General features: G+C 39.4%; 1 protein-coding gene across 2 annotated transcripts in view; it reads right to left on the minus strand.

Annotated features, from left to right (window-relative positions):
• Nucleotides 1-18,337, minus strand: part of cpne5b (copine Vb) — an 82,262-nt gene that overhangs the window by 32,953 nt on the left and 30,972 nt on the right. For both annotated transcript variants that reach the window (XM_035632620.2, XM_035632621.2), the window contains one exon: nucleotides 17,631-17,707. In XM_035632620.2, the coding sequence (XP_035488513.1) occupies nucleotides 17,631-17,707 (77 nt within the window). The remainder of the gene's footprint in view (nucleotides 1-17,630; nucleotides 17,708-18,337) is intronic.

Consider the following 18,337-nt stretch of genomic DNA (forward strand, 5'->3'; position numbering starts at 1 on the left):
TGTTATCTTGAGCAAGCTTAAAAGCTGAAATCAACAGACAAGAGTTTGGGTTACACAATTGATTCTTCACTGTGTGGACAAGCTGCTGCGTTACAGCAGAACAAAGCAGCTATAGCAACAATAAAAGGCTTTCATCCATTAAGCTGTGTTTTATGCTAATTTAAATTAACAGTCATATAAGTTGTTAGTCCCTATCCTCAGTTATGACTCGTGATAAGCTGCCTGGTCAGACACACTATGGGCTCTTTTTTAAAGCAGGACAGTTGTGTGAAAACAGCAGTTTTCAAGATTTGCTCTTTGTATCCATGGTTCTAATACACAATATTAATAATTCAACTCCTCCATAACCCACTGTAGAAAAACAAATCATTTGGTGTTAAACTGAAATCCCTGTTATATGCCTGTGCATGCCAAAAAGCACACCCAATTTAAGAAAATATGGTAAAATTGAGTAAGATCTCATTTGCACTTTGCTATCGATTTCCAACAGAAAGAAAGAAAGAAAGAAACTGAATGATATTTGATTCATAATTTGTCTCAGTTACAGAGTTGTAAGTGTTGTTCTCTGAACTGCACCTGTTCTTGGGACACCTGAGTCAAAGTTGTGTTGCATAATTTAACCCCACCCATTAACATTATGCATAAAAGATCCACAGGATACAACCTCTGATATTTGATGAAAACCCTATGAACCTCTTGAACTCTTGAACACATATATGAACACGCTTATATCGTGCGCACACATAGACAACCACACACCATCTTTATTCACAGATGTCGGAGGCTGTAGTTCTCAGAGAATCTCAGAAATCCTCAGAGAATCACAGAGTAATGCAAACTATCAAACCTGCTCTGAATAAAATATAAAGAATGGCAAGTTTAATTTTGCCCAGGGGGATATGAGAAGGACAAGACAAGAAGGAGAGAGGGTGTAACTCTTGGCTGGGTTAGAAAACAAGGTAACACTTTTTTTCTTCTTTCAGTTAATAGTGAGTGTCGAAATGTACTGTATATCATATCAATGTGTGTGTGTGTGTGTGTGTGTGTTTGTGTGTGTGTGCGCGTGTGTGTGTGTCTATTCACCTGTAATTTCATTGGCTTTATACAATATGCTCCCTAAGGGGTTTGATCATTTCATATGTTATAATAATGTTAGAAATTAAAAATAACATTTTATTCAATATGTGCAGTCGTTTTCAAGGGTTTCAGACTGGACCAAAGTGGTGAAAGTTCTGGATAAAAATGAAATTGCATGACTGAATATTTGTGTAACCATTCCTAAACAAACAAGGGTTCAAGTAGAAGCCCCAAAGCTTTTCAAGTGGCTTGAAGGACAAAAGCTTGTTTCCAGTGCCAAGAGCCACTGTACATGATCAGACCTCTTGAGAGTGAGACTGTGCTGGAGGCCTTCCAGAAGAGCACTCCACCGAAGGAATGTACAGAAAGGAATAGCTCCTCATTGATTTGCTCTTGGCAACAGTTTGACTGAGGGCCTGGTAATTTCACCAGTGATAAACACAAAAAAATGAGCGGTTTGTACTGAGGGAGAAAGGGCAAGGAGGTTAAAGAAAGTGTAGAACCTTTAAAGGACATGGACTTTTGATTTTGCTAATGTAGCACTATGAATCCTTATGATGTATGCGATGGAAATCTGGCAGATAATACTTTATCTGAAAGGCATTTTTTAAACAACAGCAGTACTATGTATTTAAGCTTTATTTAGCATATTTGCTACTGTCATGCTTCCTAATACATCATAAAAAGATGTACTAGGCACATTAAATATCTTGCAAGACACATGGCACTGTGAATGTCAAATGTGTAGGAGAGAAGTGGATTTTCCTTGCAGCTTTATCACAGGAACCTGCACCTTTTTCTACCTGATTCCCCAAAGACTGAATTTCTCCTCGCCATCCCACACAGACATGTGGAAACTGCCGTTAGCTGACTTACATTAGTGTATCTTCAACTGCCCCTTTGTGCTTTGTCCAGCGTGCTGTAAATGCAGTGTTGGATGTCAACTGCCATGTATGTTAACATGTAATAATTTGTATTCTACTCTCTTATAAGTCACTGAGAACAAAAGCAAAACAAAAGAGGCATAAACCTTATATCTTACACACAGTCAGTTCAGTATGCGACACATTTGTCAGTGAATTGCCATGCAGCTGCACAAGCGTTTGAGCTGGTCTCCCTGTTGGGTTCCCAGCCACAGGTCAACGAATCCTTCCTTCTGCAGCTTTAGTCTAAAATGGTGATCAAGAATAAAAGAAGGCCAAGCGTTTAGCCCCCTGGTGGCTTTTACTGATCTTCAGGCCACAAACTGCACACTGTGACTCAGTCAAGTGGGAGGCAGGAAAGCAAAAGCACCACAGGGGAGTACTTTAGGGAGCCAATCGGAGATGGTGATTATTGGCTTTCATTAAAACAACCCAATGCTCAACAGTATGTTTGAGAAGCATAAAGGTAAATGGGTGCTGAAAGTGTGGCTTCAGATCTGGAAGGCTGAATACTGCCTGCTGTTTTTAGGATTCACATTATTTTACAAAAATAACTTGTGGACGAGGTTACTGGTTGGTTGACTCGACACAGCTTTTATCATCTAATAATTTAAGGATCACATGCGGGTTCGAACACTGTCATGTCAGATTCTGTAAATACAATCTAATGAATCAAACCACATCTGTGGGCAGTCAGTGTTATGCTTGGGACAACATAAAACTCATGCGCCACAGCCAAGCTTTGTTCGACCCATAGAAGTAAAATTCTAGAGGAGTTCAAAGATACCAGCATGTCAGAATATTGTTGGGTGTTGGGTGTAAAACATGCCAAAAAAACCATCTGGAATATTTCTATTTGATATATTGGTGCCTCCATAAAACATGGCACCTTGGGTTTAGAATATCTCACTCAGTTTGAGGAAGTGGGAGGACTCAAAATAGTCAAAGAGGTAAAGGAGATGTAAGGTTAGTCAGACAAAAGTCATAGTCAAAGTGCATAATTTCCAACTAATAACTGTTATTATTGAACTGTTGTTGTAGCATATAACTTTAGTTTTAATATAGAGTGGGGGTATTTTTCATTACTGGTACAGCTTCTATCAATCCAGTATCCCTAAGTTTTACATCCACATTTGATGAATCTGCCTCTCAAGATTTCTATCAACGAAGAAGAGTGTGAAAGGTAGAAAGTAGTTCCGGAATTGGCATCCTGTCTGCATGTGACATTGCTCTTAACCATAACTATGATCTTTCCCTAAACATTTCCACACAGTAACTGCCATATGCAGATAAAGAATTTTCAAAATGCTGGCATTGGACATAAATCCAGGTTTTGCTAAATTGCCCAATACCACTGTTCTTGTCTACTGTTGAAGTTGGCTCTCAAGAGATTATTTATAATTCACAACATTACAGTAGAGATGCCAATTAGAGTAGAGAGAAGGATACGTCTTTGGCATTAGTGAATTAATTTCATCTTTGCCTCCATTCAGACTACTGAGCCAAAAAAAGGAAGTACACTCAATGTTTATTTTAAATTCAGTTGTAATTATTGAACCAATATTCTGGTCTCATTAGTAATTATACTCATAATACTATTATATATGCCATGTAGTGAGTGAGAAATATCAACATGATATATGATTGTTATCAATACTCTGACAGTTCTTTTGACATGTTATAGCTTCATAAGGAGTGAGGAGGAGCGACTGGGACAGACTTCCTGCTGGTCAGCCTCATGAATTATTATTTGGCAATGGACAACACATTATTAATGTGATAACTGTTGGATATACAAAAAAAAAGTTTAGTTTCCTACTTCTCAGGAATATAAACTTCAAGCTTTTAAGTGTGTTTTACTTTTAAAATCTTCTTAATTTAATTAAACACTCAGCTGCACGAGTGCTGACCAAGACCAAAGGAAGAGCACACATCAGACCTATTTCACAATCTTTAGACTGTTTAACTTTTGGCTTTGGTATTCATTTTAAATTAATGTCATTAGTTTATAAGGCACTTCGTGGACTTGCAGCAGACTACTTGTGGTCCAAGAACCAGTAAGGCCCCTAAGATCCTCTGTCTTCTCTTTCAATTGTTCCACAAAGCCGAACATAATAATATATGTTCGGCTAATAATGATGTATATATATATATATACATCATTATTATTTATTTTACTATATGAAGCTTTGTTGACATTTTATTTATTGTTGTTTGTATTGGTTGTTCATTAATTTCAATTAATATCTTGTATTATCTTGTTATGCTTTAGTCTTTAAGTCCGAGTTTGATTCATTTTTAACATCCTATTTTTGTCAATCACCTGTAAAGCTTTTTTCAAATTGCATTTGATTTGTTAAAAGGTGCTATATAAATAACGTTTATTGAGTTTTATTGACAATGCACATTTGAGTGTAAGCTTAACCCGACATATCATCAGAATTCTAGTCACAGTTTAGAAGCACTGGCAGCTGCAAAGGACATTGCAGCATATTAAAGATTCATGATGTTACTATAGGATCTGTCTGTTCAGCACCACCACAACACAAGTTAACGATGCTTACTTTTGTGGTCCTGGCAGTCATTTCTTAAAAAAGGTTTTATAAACAACATAAAACGGTTTGTAAGTGTGGGTAATGATGGAGAGTTTGACACTGACACAACAGAGCACTAAACAATCAGGCAAGTTGTAAAGTCAGACCTGCTTCATTCATGACTTGCATTCTTCAGTCCATCTTCAGGTCATTGTGTGTATGTGTGGAGCTGTGTGTTGTTTGCTTGGCAGTGTATTTGTAGAATGGACTCAATTTGAACCATGGCATATTTGGTATCTCAGACCATAAAGTCTACGCGTCTGTGTACAACGGGGTTGTACTAATCTTGTCTGGGGAAAGGAGATACTAAGGATTACCAGGTTTCAGGCAGCATTTCTATGGATATTCTTATGACATATTTCAGTATGGGAAGCCAAATATGTCTCTCCGACAAAAGAAAATAGTTTTTACTTAAACACGATACAGTTGACAGAGTTTGAATTATCACTCCTCTGCCAGTTTATTATTCGGGAGACAAATTGAGCACACTTTGGTGTGCTCCGAGACGAGGCTTGTTTCTTCCACACCACCAGCTTTGTAACCTTTAAAATGAGAACAAACCATCCAGACATACAACAATGTGCAGTGAAGCAGGGCCTCTCTAACAAAATTACTGACTTCACTAACTCTGCCAAAGAGAAAAGTAAAACACTATTTCACTGCCGTGAGGACAGAGAACAGATGGGGAGCTCCTCCTGATATATCCTCCTCCTCAATTACCCACTGCTGATTCTACAAAGCCTCAGCCATTCGAGACCTCATTTGACTTTATTACAAAGGCCACCAGAGACACGGGGCCATTAATCAAATAGAAGAAGGAAAGAGTGAGCAGTCCTCTAGAAAAGCAACGGAAGGAACTGAAACTGCTGCTGTAGCTTCTCTATTCTGCTTTTGCCTTGAGGAGAGAGGGTGACCCAGCATCCATCATACCTCAAATCAAGCTCACGCTGCATCAAAAGAAAACGCTGCCACATCTTTCAAGGTGGAGGTGCTGTGGTTCATGGAAATAAAGGCAGAGACAGACAGGCAGTAAATTAGCGGTGGAAAAAAAAAGTCAAGTGAGGAAATGTGTGATGCAAAGAAGTCAATATTCAAAGAGGAGCGCATTTAACAGGTTATACATAAACCAAAAGTTACATGTAAACTAGATTCATTTTTGAAGTATGTCCTCACTCCAGGTAACATCTGTTTTATGTTACCCTTGCCGTGTGCCATTATTATTTTATTTTTTATTATATGTTCTGTTCGTGCTCCATGTGATGATGGGCTTGAGTCATACAGATAAAAGTGTAAGGTGTAATAAAAGTAATTTCATGATTTCCTTTTCCCTGTAGTTCTTTTTTGTTTATATAAAAAGTCTCTCCCTCTTTCTGTTGGAGAGCAAATGACACTTTGGGCAATTTGCATCGCACAATGGCAGCCAATCTCTCTAATGCTTTGTTTGCCATCAATGCTGCTGAGTCCTCTAATTTGTTTTGGAGGAAAATCAATGCTATTTGCCAAAATAGCTGTCTCCAAATGTTTAAACAGGCTGTGCAGGGGTAGTGTGGTCTGTGTACTGTAGGACCATCAGTCGGTGGATTCCTGACCACATTCTGTCTCCGGGTGTATGTTAATACAGTTAATACTCAACAGCACCCCTGAATCTGTCGATTTAGTGCAGGAAACCTCATCAGTCAAGTTGATTGATAGGATCAATTGAATCCAGAATGACAGAAAAATTGTTTTCCTAACAGATGGCTCGGCTTGGTGAGACAGAGAGGTGATCAATTGCTGCCTGCAGGAAGAGGAAATGGAGTTTTGCTCAGAGATACTAGACACAGGGGCATCAATACTGGATGAGCTCTCAATCAGACAACAAACACCCTTTTCTGACCAAGCTGTGGCGCAGGACACTGTTTGCCATTGGCTTAGAACGGGTTGGGAAGGGTTAACCAACCTGCTTGGGAATCCGGCTCTCGACCTGGACGAAAACAACAGTCCAGCCGTGTTCAGACTGACAATAATGTGTGTTAAAGCCCCATTATTCATTTCAATGAGACAGCTACGCTGGCAGGGAGGGGGCCGCTGATGCAGGGTCGCCGGCACAAACGTTGAGCCTGACTCAACTTTTAGGATTCAATGTCCCTGGTAAAAATGCTCTCTGCTTTCAAATATGCACATTCCTTGTTATATTGGAATGTAAACACTCAAATGTATATACTTTTATATATAACCTTGGATTGATAATATTACAAACAGACAGTGTTTTAATGCTTGACAAGCCTTTAGACTCTGCATACAAAGTAGTTACCCTAAATGGATATGGAAGCAGACCGTGGCTGTGTTTATACGACATCGGGGTCCTTCAGGGCTCTATTACCAACAGGACAGAGTGGCCAACTTCCCAGGGGTGCCAGACACTCATGGGCCACATGGGCTGTGTATTCATTACTGCAGTAATTAAGTTTGGGGTCATTTAGATAATAGCAAGTTTGTTTGAAAATGTGCACCAGTTAAATTTTGCTTTAGGTTCCCCAATGAGTAAATCAGGCCATACACCCTGCAAACACAGACCTGTGCAGATGTTATAATTCATTGTGGTGTGCAAATATTGGGCTGCCCGCAGACGCATCACATGGACCTTCACGAACAAGAGCAGATGTCAAAATGTATGTAACGTGGTCGCTGTGAGCTATGGAAACATGGAGATGATCATAAGAGCTCCAGTTACTGACAGTGTCTTTGGCCTTTTTAGATGTAAATTCTGTTCATTGAACTTGACTGTAGTGCATGTTGTCAAAATAATGTTTAATAATCTGGTCAAATAAAGGATTGAAATCCTGTTTTTCAGATGACAATATAAAAAACAAACAAAAAAAACCCACTTTACGATGAAATGTGACAGGTGTGTTAAAACCACAGACCTTTCCCAGATGTCAGTTATGGTGAACAGTTTTTCTCCAGTGATGTCCATTGATATTTAATGAATAGTGTCTCAGCTGACATGGTGGACTGCATGTACAGGGATTACATGAGTCACATCACATATTGTGCTCTGTTGTCTTAGGGTTACTTGATGTAAATGAGGTAAGACAGAATTCTGCACTGAGGTAAATGAATAAAACTCCGGGGCAAGAAAACAAATTAAACTGAGTGGCCAGACAGAAAACTCTTATTATCCATTTTATCTTTTCAGAGCAAATGTTACAGTTTGTTTGTTTGTTTGTTTGTTTTGGCAAAAGAGGAAATGTGTTATTTTTTTCTTTCTTTTTTTAAACATTTTATTGTATTTCATATCTTCTTTTAAACTTTCCTGTGATATATATATGAATAATTGCTCCAATGTCTCCCACAAAGCTACAGAAGGGAAGCTGCAGCAGGTCAGACACACTTAAACCTCTCTGACAATGCAAAAAAATAAAGATCTGATAAAGAGCTGATTTCTATGAATGGACCGATGGATCAGTGTCACAACTTTGCTTTCTCCCTGACTTTTATTCTCTACACACAATGCAATATGTAGGATATAAGCTCTTTCTTGCTTAAACTGAAGCCAATCTGAATATGAAATAGCCCAAAATATGACATGTCAACACTGGGCTGAAGGAAACCTGCAGAAAACAGAGCCCAGCAAGTTCACTCTCACAACAATGAGGCAAAGAAAGCAATATCAACCTCCCGTCAGTGGGGTTTCGCCGATGGACAATATCACTATATTTAAGTCATTTAATCATAATCAGCTCCTCATGAAAAGTCACGTGGCTTGAAACATGGACCTGCACAAAACTTTGTTCAAGGATTTTCCCTTTTGATTTCAGCCTTTGCTATCAGAGAGGGTCCTGGGTCACGCTGGTGATGGTCCTCGGGGGACAGCCCCTCTCGAGTGCACACATTTCCATGGAGCTTGGCACCAGTGAACCATCCGTTTCACTTCACCTAGCCCCTAAAACAACAGCTACCTTGGGCATTACAGCCGTCAGTTCTCATCACTGCATCAAAGACTTCTCTCTCAGATGTAAAGCAGGAGCTGGATGGAACATATTTCCTTCCCCCCTTCCTTCCTTCACAGAGACACAGGTTTGTTTTTTCACTTCTAGGATGGAAAGAGCACTGACTAATTAATAAAACATTCAGCAGCAATTCTAAGGATCCTGTTTTCACTGCCATCCTCTCCCGGACAACTCGAAGCCACAGTGGCCTCTGAGTGTAACACCTCATGGCCCTGAACCAGGTCACTGGTCACCAAGCCTCTATCCTGTTCTTGCATGTGACATTGCTCAGTTTTCAATGACAACGGTGACAAACTGGAAACCCACATACTAATGTGGTGAGTAATGTTGTAGGTAAACAAATCTGTTACGTGGCCTTGTCAGAAACACTTGCTTACCACTGTAGCTGGACATGCTAAAGGCTGGTATGAGCACAACTGTGAGTTTGCAAATTCTACTAGCAGAACTTAAGATTCACAAGTCCCTGAAGCTGAAAAGATTGAGTGACTTGTTACCAAACTCTGTGGCCTATCTGTAGCCCCTTTCACCTCCATCAAAGATCTGTTCCAGCCATATTCATTAAACAGCTCCCAGAGGGTAGAGAGGCATCTGCACCCGCTTCCCATCTGCTGAGGCCTCATAGGGAGCCTGACAGAGCGTGCATGGAGGAAGAGGTTAGGTACTCATGTGGAAAAGGAACCCTCTAGTAGTAATTACGCTGTTGGCCATTATTCTTTTCTGACCACCAAATCCCCCCAAGGACGTAAGTCTGCTATCTCAAATATTTACTGGAAGCTCTTTGTCTTGGAGGAAACTTACTCCTACAGTGCAGTTATTCCCAGAACAGACATTACTTTTGTGCCAGAGACCCAGGGCATCGATGAAGGCTTCCCCAGAGAGTGAGCAAAGCACCGCCACTGGGTCCAGTGACATGTGTGTGTGTGTGTGTGTGTTTGTGTGAGAGAGAGAGAGTGGGAGGGAGAGAGAGAGAGAGAGAGAGAGAGAGAGAGAGAGAGAGAGAGAGAGAGAGAGAGAGACAGACAGACAGAATAAAAAAGAGAAGGATAGGTGAGTACATTCTGTTCGGAAACTATGAATAGCCACTCTCAGCCAAAGCAAACAGATCAAATGTATTTGTCTGGGATGTGTGTGTGTGTGTGTGTGTGTGTGTGTTTGTGTGTGTGTGTGAGAGTGTGTGCATGCGTACGTGCGTTTTTTGCAAGTCTATGTGAACTGAATGTGATAACAGACAAAAGTCTCTTTGTGAAAGTGAGTGAGAAATGAAAGAAGCAGAGAGGAAGGCAGTATGACAGCATTATCAGTTCACAGTTTCAGTTCTGAGTCCTATCCGTTTCCTTCCTCTTGTGATCTATGTCTTTCATGTATCTTTTGAAGAAAATAAACAATAATAATTGAGGCAGCAAAGAATCATCATGTGGTTATCAGGTATCAGGAAAGTCACTAATGAACTGTTTATACTACTTTTGTATGTGGATAAATCTGCAGTGTGAAAGTCATGTCAACCCTCTTTTTATCATACTGCAGCTTTCAAATACTGTGTTGGGCTTTTACTATGGTTAAATTATGTTTAAGTATTAATCATTCGCAAGGATTAAGGACAGCTAAAAAAACTAAAAAAATAAACAATAACCATTGAGTTTTCTGTACTGCATAATAAAAGACAACTGAACAAGACTTCACGACTGGAAGAAACAAAAAGAAACAAAAAGCTCTTTGTTTCTTCCAGTCTATATAAACTTTACTGCTAACCTATATATTACAAGTTTGTTCAATTATAAGTACGTTTAATCTACATTAGGACATGAGTGTCAGATCAGATATGTAGGCTCAAAAGACTTTTGCTTTGAAACTGCCCCTGCACCTGTTTCAAACTAAATAATTTGACTGCATTGCCAAGCCAATAATGTAGAGACCAGGGTTCTCAAAGCTGAAAAGTCCTTTTTTAATAAACACAACAAGAGTTGCCAAATATACAAAAGAGCCTTATCACATTTGAATGTCACCCAGAGAAGATGCCAACTGGAGCCGTTACAGATATTTTTAATTTTTTTTCATGGCGTACATGCTCCGGTGCATCTGCATATCCTAGATAAGTAGTGATGAGGCACAGTCGAGCATGGCTTACTCAAAGTCTGGGTTAGAAATAGATAGTAACCATACCAACAGATAGAAACATGTGGTATTATGACAGGTGAGTTAGAAGGTGAATAGAGAGAGCTGAGATGAGAAACAGAAGATGGGAAGAGATGAGTAAGCCAGGCAGGCAGATACACCTGACCTGCAGAGAGAAGAGAGTCATATTTTAAATTTCCAAACTTGCAGGAGAATTTCAGACTGATAGGAGTAATGAAAACCCTGCCTCCGACAGCTAACACTCTGGTGCTCTTGAGCAAGGCACTTGCAAGCCTGCAGCAGAGCTGCTCAGTGGCTGAGGTGAGTAGAGAGAAAAAAAAGAAATTGGCCAACAACTCGCATCTTCCTCTTGTAGGTCTGAACTGAATCTCACAGATGCTAGTCTGCAGTGTGCCCTGTTAGAATACATAAATCAATGGCGATACATTGGGAAGAAAGCCAGTATAATCCATTACAATTAGTGGCACAAGCCCATCACAAGTTAAAATTAGGTCTGAGAAGTTGACAGGCTTAGTCATATACAATGACAATAAAAAAGTATAAGTATCATGCACGCCAACTCCTGTGTGACGCGATTGTTTTAAGAGCAATAAACAAACAACAAACCTAATGTTAATCTCATTACATTTTTCAAATACAATGGTGTCCAACAGTTTTTCTGTTCCTCTCCTCTGAACACATGAGCTCAACACACATATCTGACACATTTGGAAATAGCACATTGGAGGATTTGGGGTAAGGGCCATGTTTGCAGCCCCTGCTCCCACTGTGGCTTCTCAGCAGCCACACCGCAGCCACACTCCGAGCAGCCCACAATTTAACACTCAGAATGTGCGATGGCTGCACCTGTTGTTATTCTGCATTCTGCATTTCTCGGTTATTCAAGCTTTTTCAAATGGTCAGGGAACATAATTTGGTGGCATGTGGGATTTTGGAACTGTTTGGAAGAAAAATGTTCGTGAAAACCCCAAAAAGAATACGATCCTACTTGCCATTTTTTCTGCAGAAGGTGAGGTTGGAAAAATGCTTACTGAGAACTGAAGATAAGTCTCATACATGTACATGTTGAAGGCATTTAACTTTATTGCATAATGCACTGATATGGCGGCATTGTCAGCCTCGAACCTGTATAGTAAACTGTGCTGCATGCACTCACGTGATTCACATCATACCCTTTACCATTCAGCATCTGCAAAAAAAAGTACATTAATAAGGGACATCTTAGCATTCCATGCTGTGCCACAGACATGAAGTCCAGACTGTACATATATTTGTTCTTCTGGCTCATTGCTTCATTACATTTTAAATAAGAGAATGGATACCAGATAAAAGTCTCAGCTTAATCTGAGTCGGGGCCTCAATATTGCAAGAACTGTGTGAGATATAGGCCTCTTCCCCCAAAGTATCGCCGGATTTCAAGGGTTTACAAAGTAATCAGACACTTGACACTAAATGTTTCCTGGGCAACTGTGTGTGATTTTAATATTAGTTCATGCACAAGAAGAGCTGACGTGTGGCTCTGAGGTGATGAGTGTTGCTCTTCAGATAGAGGCTGAGTCATCTGTCGATATAAGGAGTGAAGAGGCGGCCGTGCAAGATAATAATGAGGCTCAAACAAAAAGCAAAACACTATCAGAGATATCAGACATAGTTGGTTTGCCAAAACCAACAGTAAGTACATTCTAAAAGAAGCAGGTGCGAACAAGAGAACAGGAAAAATAGCAAACAAGCTTGAAGACTGAGGACAAGAGGACAAGCGTTTGCATGATGAACAAAAATTTCTTTGACTGCACAGCAAGTCTCTTGAGTGTAAGTGTGTATATTTCGTTGTCATCGATCAAGAGAAGACTTCTTGACCAGAGCCTCATCTGTCGAGGTGGTGAGATATCCACCTCTGAAACTTGTGCCACACTAGTGGAGGCCATGATGACCTACAGTAACTGGGGGTGATGGAGTTTGGTTCTCAGTGCTTCGATAAATTACATCCGACACGAGAGCTACCTTCTACCAAAGAAATAATCCCAACAGTTTTCGCAAACTAACCCTTTAAAGGAGGCAGAACAGATTTGTTTTTTACAGGTGACCTCAAATCTCTGACAGCACAAAACTGAGCCAACTATAATCTTCGATCATGAAACAATTGACAACCATAATCATGGTAAACTCCGTAAATAGAACAATATCCCGTCTCAAAAGTTTTTATGGTGGCAAATATTCAACAGGAGCGCTCACATCACACAGGGAGGTTGTGGTATCGCATCCAGCTGGGTATCCTGCCTCTGCCTCTATTCACATTAGAAATAATTCACCTCCATTTCGCTACTGTGCAGCAGTAATCTACCCTGACATTCAGGGAAGATCCAAGCGATTAAAGGAATAGTGCACTTGAACTCCTCACGTCCTCCCAACATCTTTCTAATGTCTGCTCTGTAAAATAATGTTTGCTCTCACTCTCCTTTCTATATTTGTAGCTTTTGTTCACCTTCACTACATACAGGTATGTCTTCCATGATCCCCAAATAAAATGGTGCTCCACAGCTGTACGCTTACAATAGGAATATTCTATCTACATAATCCAACACAGTGACCATGCACTGCGTTGAAGTAAAGGTTCAAGGTAAGGTAAAGCACATGATTCATATTCATGTTAAATAGTATAATGAACAGCCAACAATTAGTGAATATTTCAGTTCCTTTAAAGTGGAATAGTGCATATACAAAATTGTTTGATTTCTTAAATTTAATAAATCTCTGTGTGACTATACTGAAGAGTTTCAGTATACTACAGAGCCGTACAAGGTTCTGTTGAACCTGTTGCTCACATTCACAGCACATTTTTTATTTTTATTTGAATTATTTTTAAACCTGTGTTGGAAATGGTATACAGTATTCAGATGACCATCTGGCCCTGGGTGTATATAAATCACATCGTTATATTGGTTCTTTGGTTAAACAGGATGCTAAAACATACATAATGTACAATATATACAACAATAATATAGCATAGATAAAAAAATACATTTGAATTATGTGGCATATGTGGCAACCACTTTAAACCCCAAATTTCCCAACAAAATTAAAAAGGAAAGTGAATAAATGACTTTCTGTTTGAATCATTTTTCTATGTAAATATAAATGACAAGTGAATTTGAATCTCTTTAATAAAATATGCATTTGAGGCCTGTGGCAAGAGAGCAGTGTAACATTTGAAGCAATCATTAAAGAGCGAGCACCTTTGATGTTAAGATGAAACAACTGTTTGGCGGAAGTGCTCTATTTTGGTTCTTTCTCTTTGTCTAACACACACGCACACACAAACACACACACACACACACACACACACACACACATACACACACTATGAATAAAATTCAAGTGCATTCATGGAAGTTATCTGACATCACTTGAAAAGGCCCTATTAGACAATACTGTCTGCTTAGCAAAATGTCACTCTGTACTTTTGCCTTGACATAGAAGGACAAACGCAGGTGAATCATATGACTCTGTTCCCTAAAACAGCATGCACAATGCCAGGCCCTGACACTGAAACACTTAAATGGAATTTGTATCATGATATTACTTGTTGGCCTACGCTAGTGCATTTTTCTGCTTTGATATGGACAATTTAGATCTGCCGTGAAAAGAGCTTGGTTGGTCTGATTCAAACCCAAGGCTTAGCTTCATTTGTCTGTCGATTGTAGTCACAAGATAAAGATAAACTTTAAGATAAAATCTTGGACTTTTTGTTTTTGTGAATGGGCATAGAAATTGAAATTTTATTCACTACATTTTAAAAGCTTAGCCAATTAGAAGAGCCTGACCTCTACCTGCACTGACACATTTCCTCAGAATGGATGGGGACTTTGTTTGCTCCGCACATCACCTGCACAAATCATTCCAAACAACAACTTGAGTTCAGTGACCTATATTGCTACTTTATCATGTGATCTTGCAGGAACTGTGGTAACATAAATCCACTACACATCTGGCCAATAGCACTACACCACTGGATCTATAGATGATCCTGGGAAGTAAACAATAGACTGAATGCTTCACACACACACACAGATATAAGTGTATGTAACAACGGACGTAAACTCCGGTCCGGGAAGTGAAGCCAATGTTAAACCTGTATTCTCTGGAATGACCAGCAGAGGGCGACTCCACTGGTTGCAAAAAAAACCCCAAAAAACAAAACAGCTTCTATAGAAGTCTATGAGAAAATGACTCTACTCCTCACTTGATACAAATGTGCGTTTGCTACTGGTTCTGCTGATATGTGCTTACAGGTTTCTCGAGGAGTGCACCAGGCCCATGTTCGAATACCTCATGAAATAATTGATGCATTCATTTTTAGACATTTTCACCAAAATTGTCATCTGCCTTCTGCTGCTTCTCTAATGCCTCAAACACACAACCACCCTCTGAATGGTCACTGATGACACCATCTCTTTCTATCTCTCTCCTTACCCATTTCTCCTTAATGAATGCTGCTGCATAATTAAACGAGCACTCATTTCAGGAAGATTAAAGCCATCACAATTAGCCATGAAAAGACACAGACAAACACTCACGCATTCATGTTCCATTTAACCAAGGTGTAGGATTTAAATCAATTCAGGAAATGTGTATATCACGGAATGTGTGTGTGTGTGTGTGTTTGTGTGTGTGAGTGTGTCTAAGAGAAAACAGAAACAGATGAGATTTAGTTTTCATTAGTATCTTCTACGATGCACTATACTAACTATTTAAGCAAATTATATATATATATATTGTAAAGACTCGGACATCGATGCAGATGTGTAGTATAATGCAGTGGCAGTCAGAGAGACAGACAGTTCAACAGCCTCATGCTACCAAAGACCCTTGGGTTTCTTCCAAGATTTATTCCATTGAACATCTTGTGTAAGCAGGTGAAATGAGGTGCAGAGGACTGAGACACACATGAAAAAATTATCTGAATCATTTTACTATTGGCTTAAACAAATGGCAATAGAATATGAATCACTTTTCATTTACACATAAACATGACAATAAAACTCCACTGGGCAGCGTATCTGCCAGGGCAATGCATCACTTTGTGTTTGTGTATTGTGACTCTCTCCAAAAGAGGATGAAACAAAACTGCTGTGCAACCTTTCCAGTATGATTTCAAACCTCAACTAGCTGAAAGTTTTAGTCCTGTCCACCTAAACCTCAAGTCCCGGACATATTCACGTGGTTTTAATTTTGTGACATTAACAGCCATGACATGAAAACTTTTCATCACATTAGACATAATCAATTTGTATTACATCTGGGTTGGTGGCTGATTTAAAGGAAGAAATTTAGATAATGGAGCAGTAATATGAATTTAAAATTTTGCTTTTATGGGTTTCCACCATGTGGAGAGCTTTATTTTGAACCCTTAAAAAAAGATCAAAGGCTGTTATAGGAATAAAATTTGGCAAGCAGTTGTATTATCTTTCTGCTTCGGCGTGTCTCAAATTAAATATGTATGATTTGGAGAGCGCTCCACTTCCTTTTCCAACGATGCCCTATAAAGCCTTGGTTGAGAAATAAATGGTTTGATATTAAACTCGTAATAACTTTAATAAGATATATGGTCTCAATATAGAGCTTAATATAGAGGCACTTATATTTGCACTTCTAAAGTCTCGTAAAGTAATCAGCATCAATAGCCTTTGCATCATTGCTAAAACATCCACACAGAGACTGTCAGAAATGTTTTGTAACTGTGTCATCCTAAAGGGTGAGCTGTGGGCAGAGATGTCTTATGATAATAACAGGTTTAAGTACAAATGTGTGTATATCTGTCATCTTTCTGTCTGAGGAGCACATAAGTAATTGATGACTAAGTGAAAACATTATAAATGATGCAGGTGTCTGTCAACTCAATGTTAATAAGTGAGCTATAGCGTATCATGATGCCACACGTCCAAAATCAATATGTGCCGAGGAAAAACCTAAAAGGAACCAAATTCTTGATAAAACAAGTAAAATGAATATCTGTTCTATCTTTAAAACCCATGTGGCACAATCCGAATGCTACCGAACAATGATTTACCAACCACTAATATCGGTGATTCAGAATGTTTATGAAAAACTGAAGCCTTAATATCATGTATTTTAGGCATAAAATCTCTTCCAAATGTATTCCACACATTTCCTCTATAAAATTATAGATTTGATGAAGAGGACAATGGGTAAATCAGTATCAAAATGATACCATGTCAAATGTTCACCAACCCTAGAATATGGCAATGTGTGTCATACTGTACAATTCAAAGTTGAATATCATTATTCAAATGTTCCCTCTGACTGTAACATGTTCAGACCTGAGAAACAGCAAAATCTCACTGAACATTTGAATGTTTTCACCAGAACCGCAAGAGCCCAGCAGACTGATGATGATTATGATGGTGGAAAGATGTATAGAGACAGGATGCACCATTAGTATTACTTTATTCTCAGCCCATGTGAGAACACAAGCCTTGCAGACGAGCAGTAATTGTAAGTGTAATTTTGCTCTGCGCTTCACCTTGCAGGAAGTGTTGTCTCTTCCTCACCTCCATCGTCTGATCAATCTACTTTTCTCTTTCTAGATAACCCTCCTCCTCCTCCAGCCATTTCACTTTTTCACGCTCTCACTCTATCTGTTCCCCCAAATTACTTTCTCTGTGTTGTGTCCTCTCTTTCATTCTCTGCCAAGCAAATTAGCACCTTCTTCAGTCCATTTCCATACAATTATCACTACAAATGAAGTATACCTGGAAATGGCTATTTTATTTGGTTCCAAGGCAATTTTCTTCCCTCTGAACTCCCCTCTGAGCGCAATACGGTGTTCCTCAATCATGTTTTGACTTAAGCATATTTAGGCAGTGCAGAAATTGGCTGAAGCTCTTACTTACCCCAGTGGTTTCTCCATTCGACTGGCTGGTGATCCAACAATCTCCCCAAGAGTACAGAACATCTGTCCCAAAAAGTCCTGGAAGGAAGGAAGGGAGGAAGGAAGGAAGGAGTATATGGAGTAGAAAGACAACATATGAATGTGTGGTCAGACTTGAAATCTGAACCCATACAAAACACTGTATTGTAAAAAGTGTTGATTGATTGTAGTGGTGTCACAGGACACCACATTATTTAATGCCTGCAGGCCGTATCGGAAGCATTAAGATTTGATGGCTTGCTGTCAGCTGTGAGACAGAAACCATGCTCTTCTTTTCCTCGTAACCATAATGAGTGTGATCACTTTTGCTGTGAAATGTGAAGCGAGTTCATTGAGCTGAAGTCAAATGTTGCCATAACATTAAGGTATTCACGGCGAGCATGGTTTAAAGCAGTGCACCTCCACTGGTCTAGCCTCAGGATCCAAATGTACAAACACACAGAGGCTGTCCCCTTAAAGTTGAGGTGTTAGAGTCGTCAGTCAAAAGGACCCTGAGTTGACTCAACTATAATTTATTACTCAACGCTGAGCAGGAGCAACTGCATGGACTTGACTATGTAAATCCTTTTTTTAATGCATCCATTTTATCCTTGCTATTCTCTGAAATATCAAAATAACTTCTTTTCACCGAAATAATTGTGACCCACTCAGGATGAACCAGTGTCCCAC

The sequence above is a fragment of the Scophthalmus maximus genome, chromosome 6 (assembly GCF_022379125.1).
Source record: "Scophthalmus maximus strain ysfricsl-2021 chromosome 6, ASM2237912v1, whole genome shotgun sequence".
NCBI classification, from domain to species: Eukaryota; Metazoa; Chordata; class Actinopteri; order Pleuronectiformes; family Scophthalmidae; genus Scophthalmus; species Scophthalmus maximus.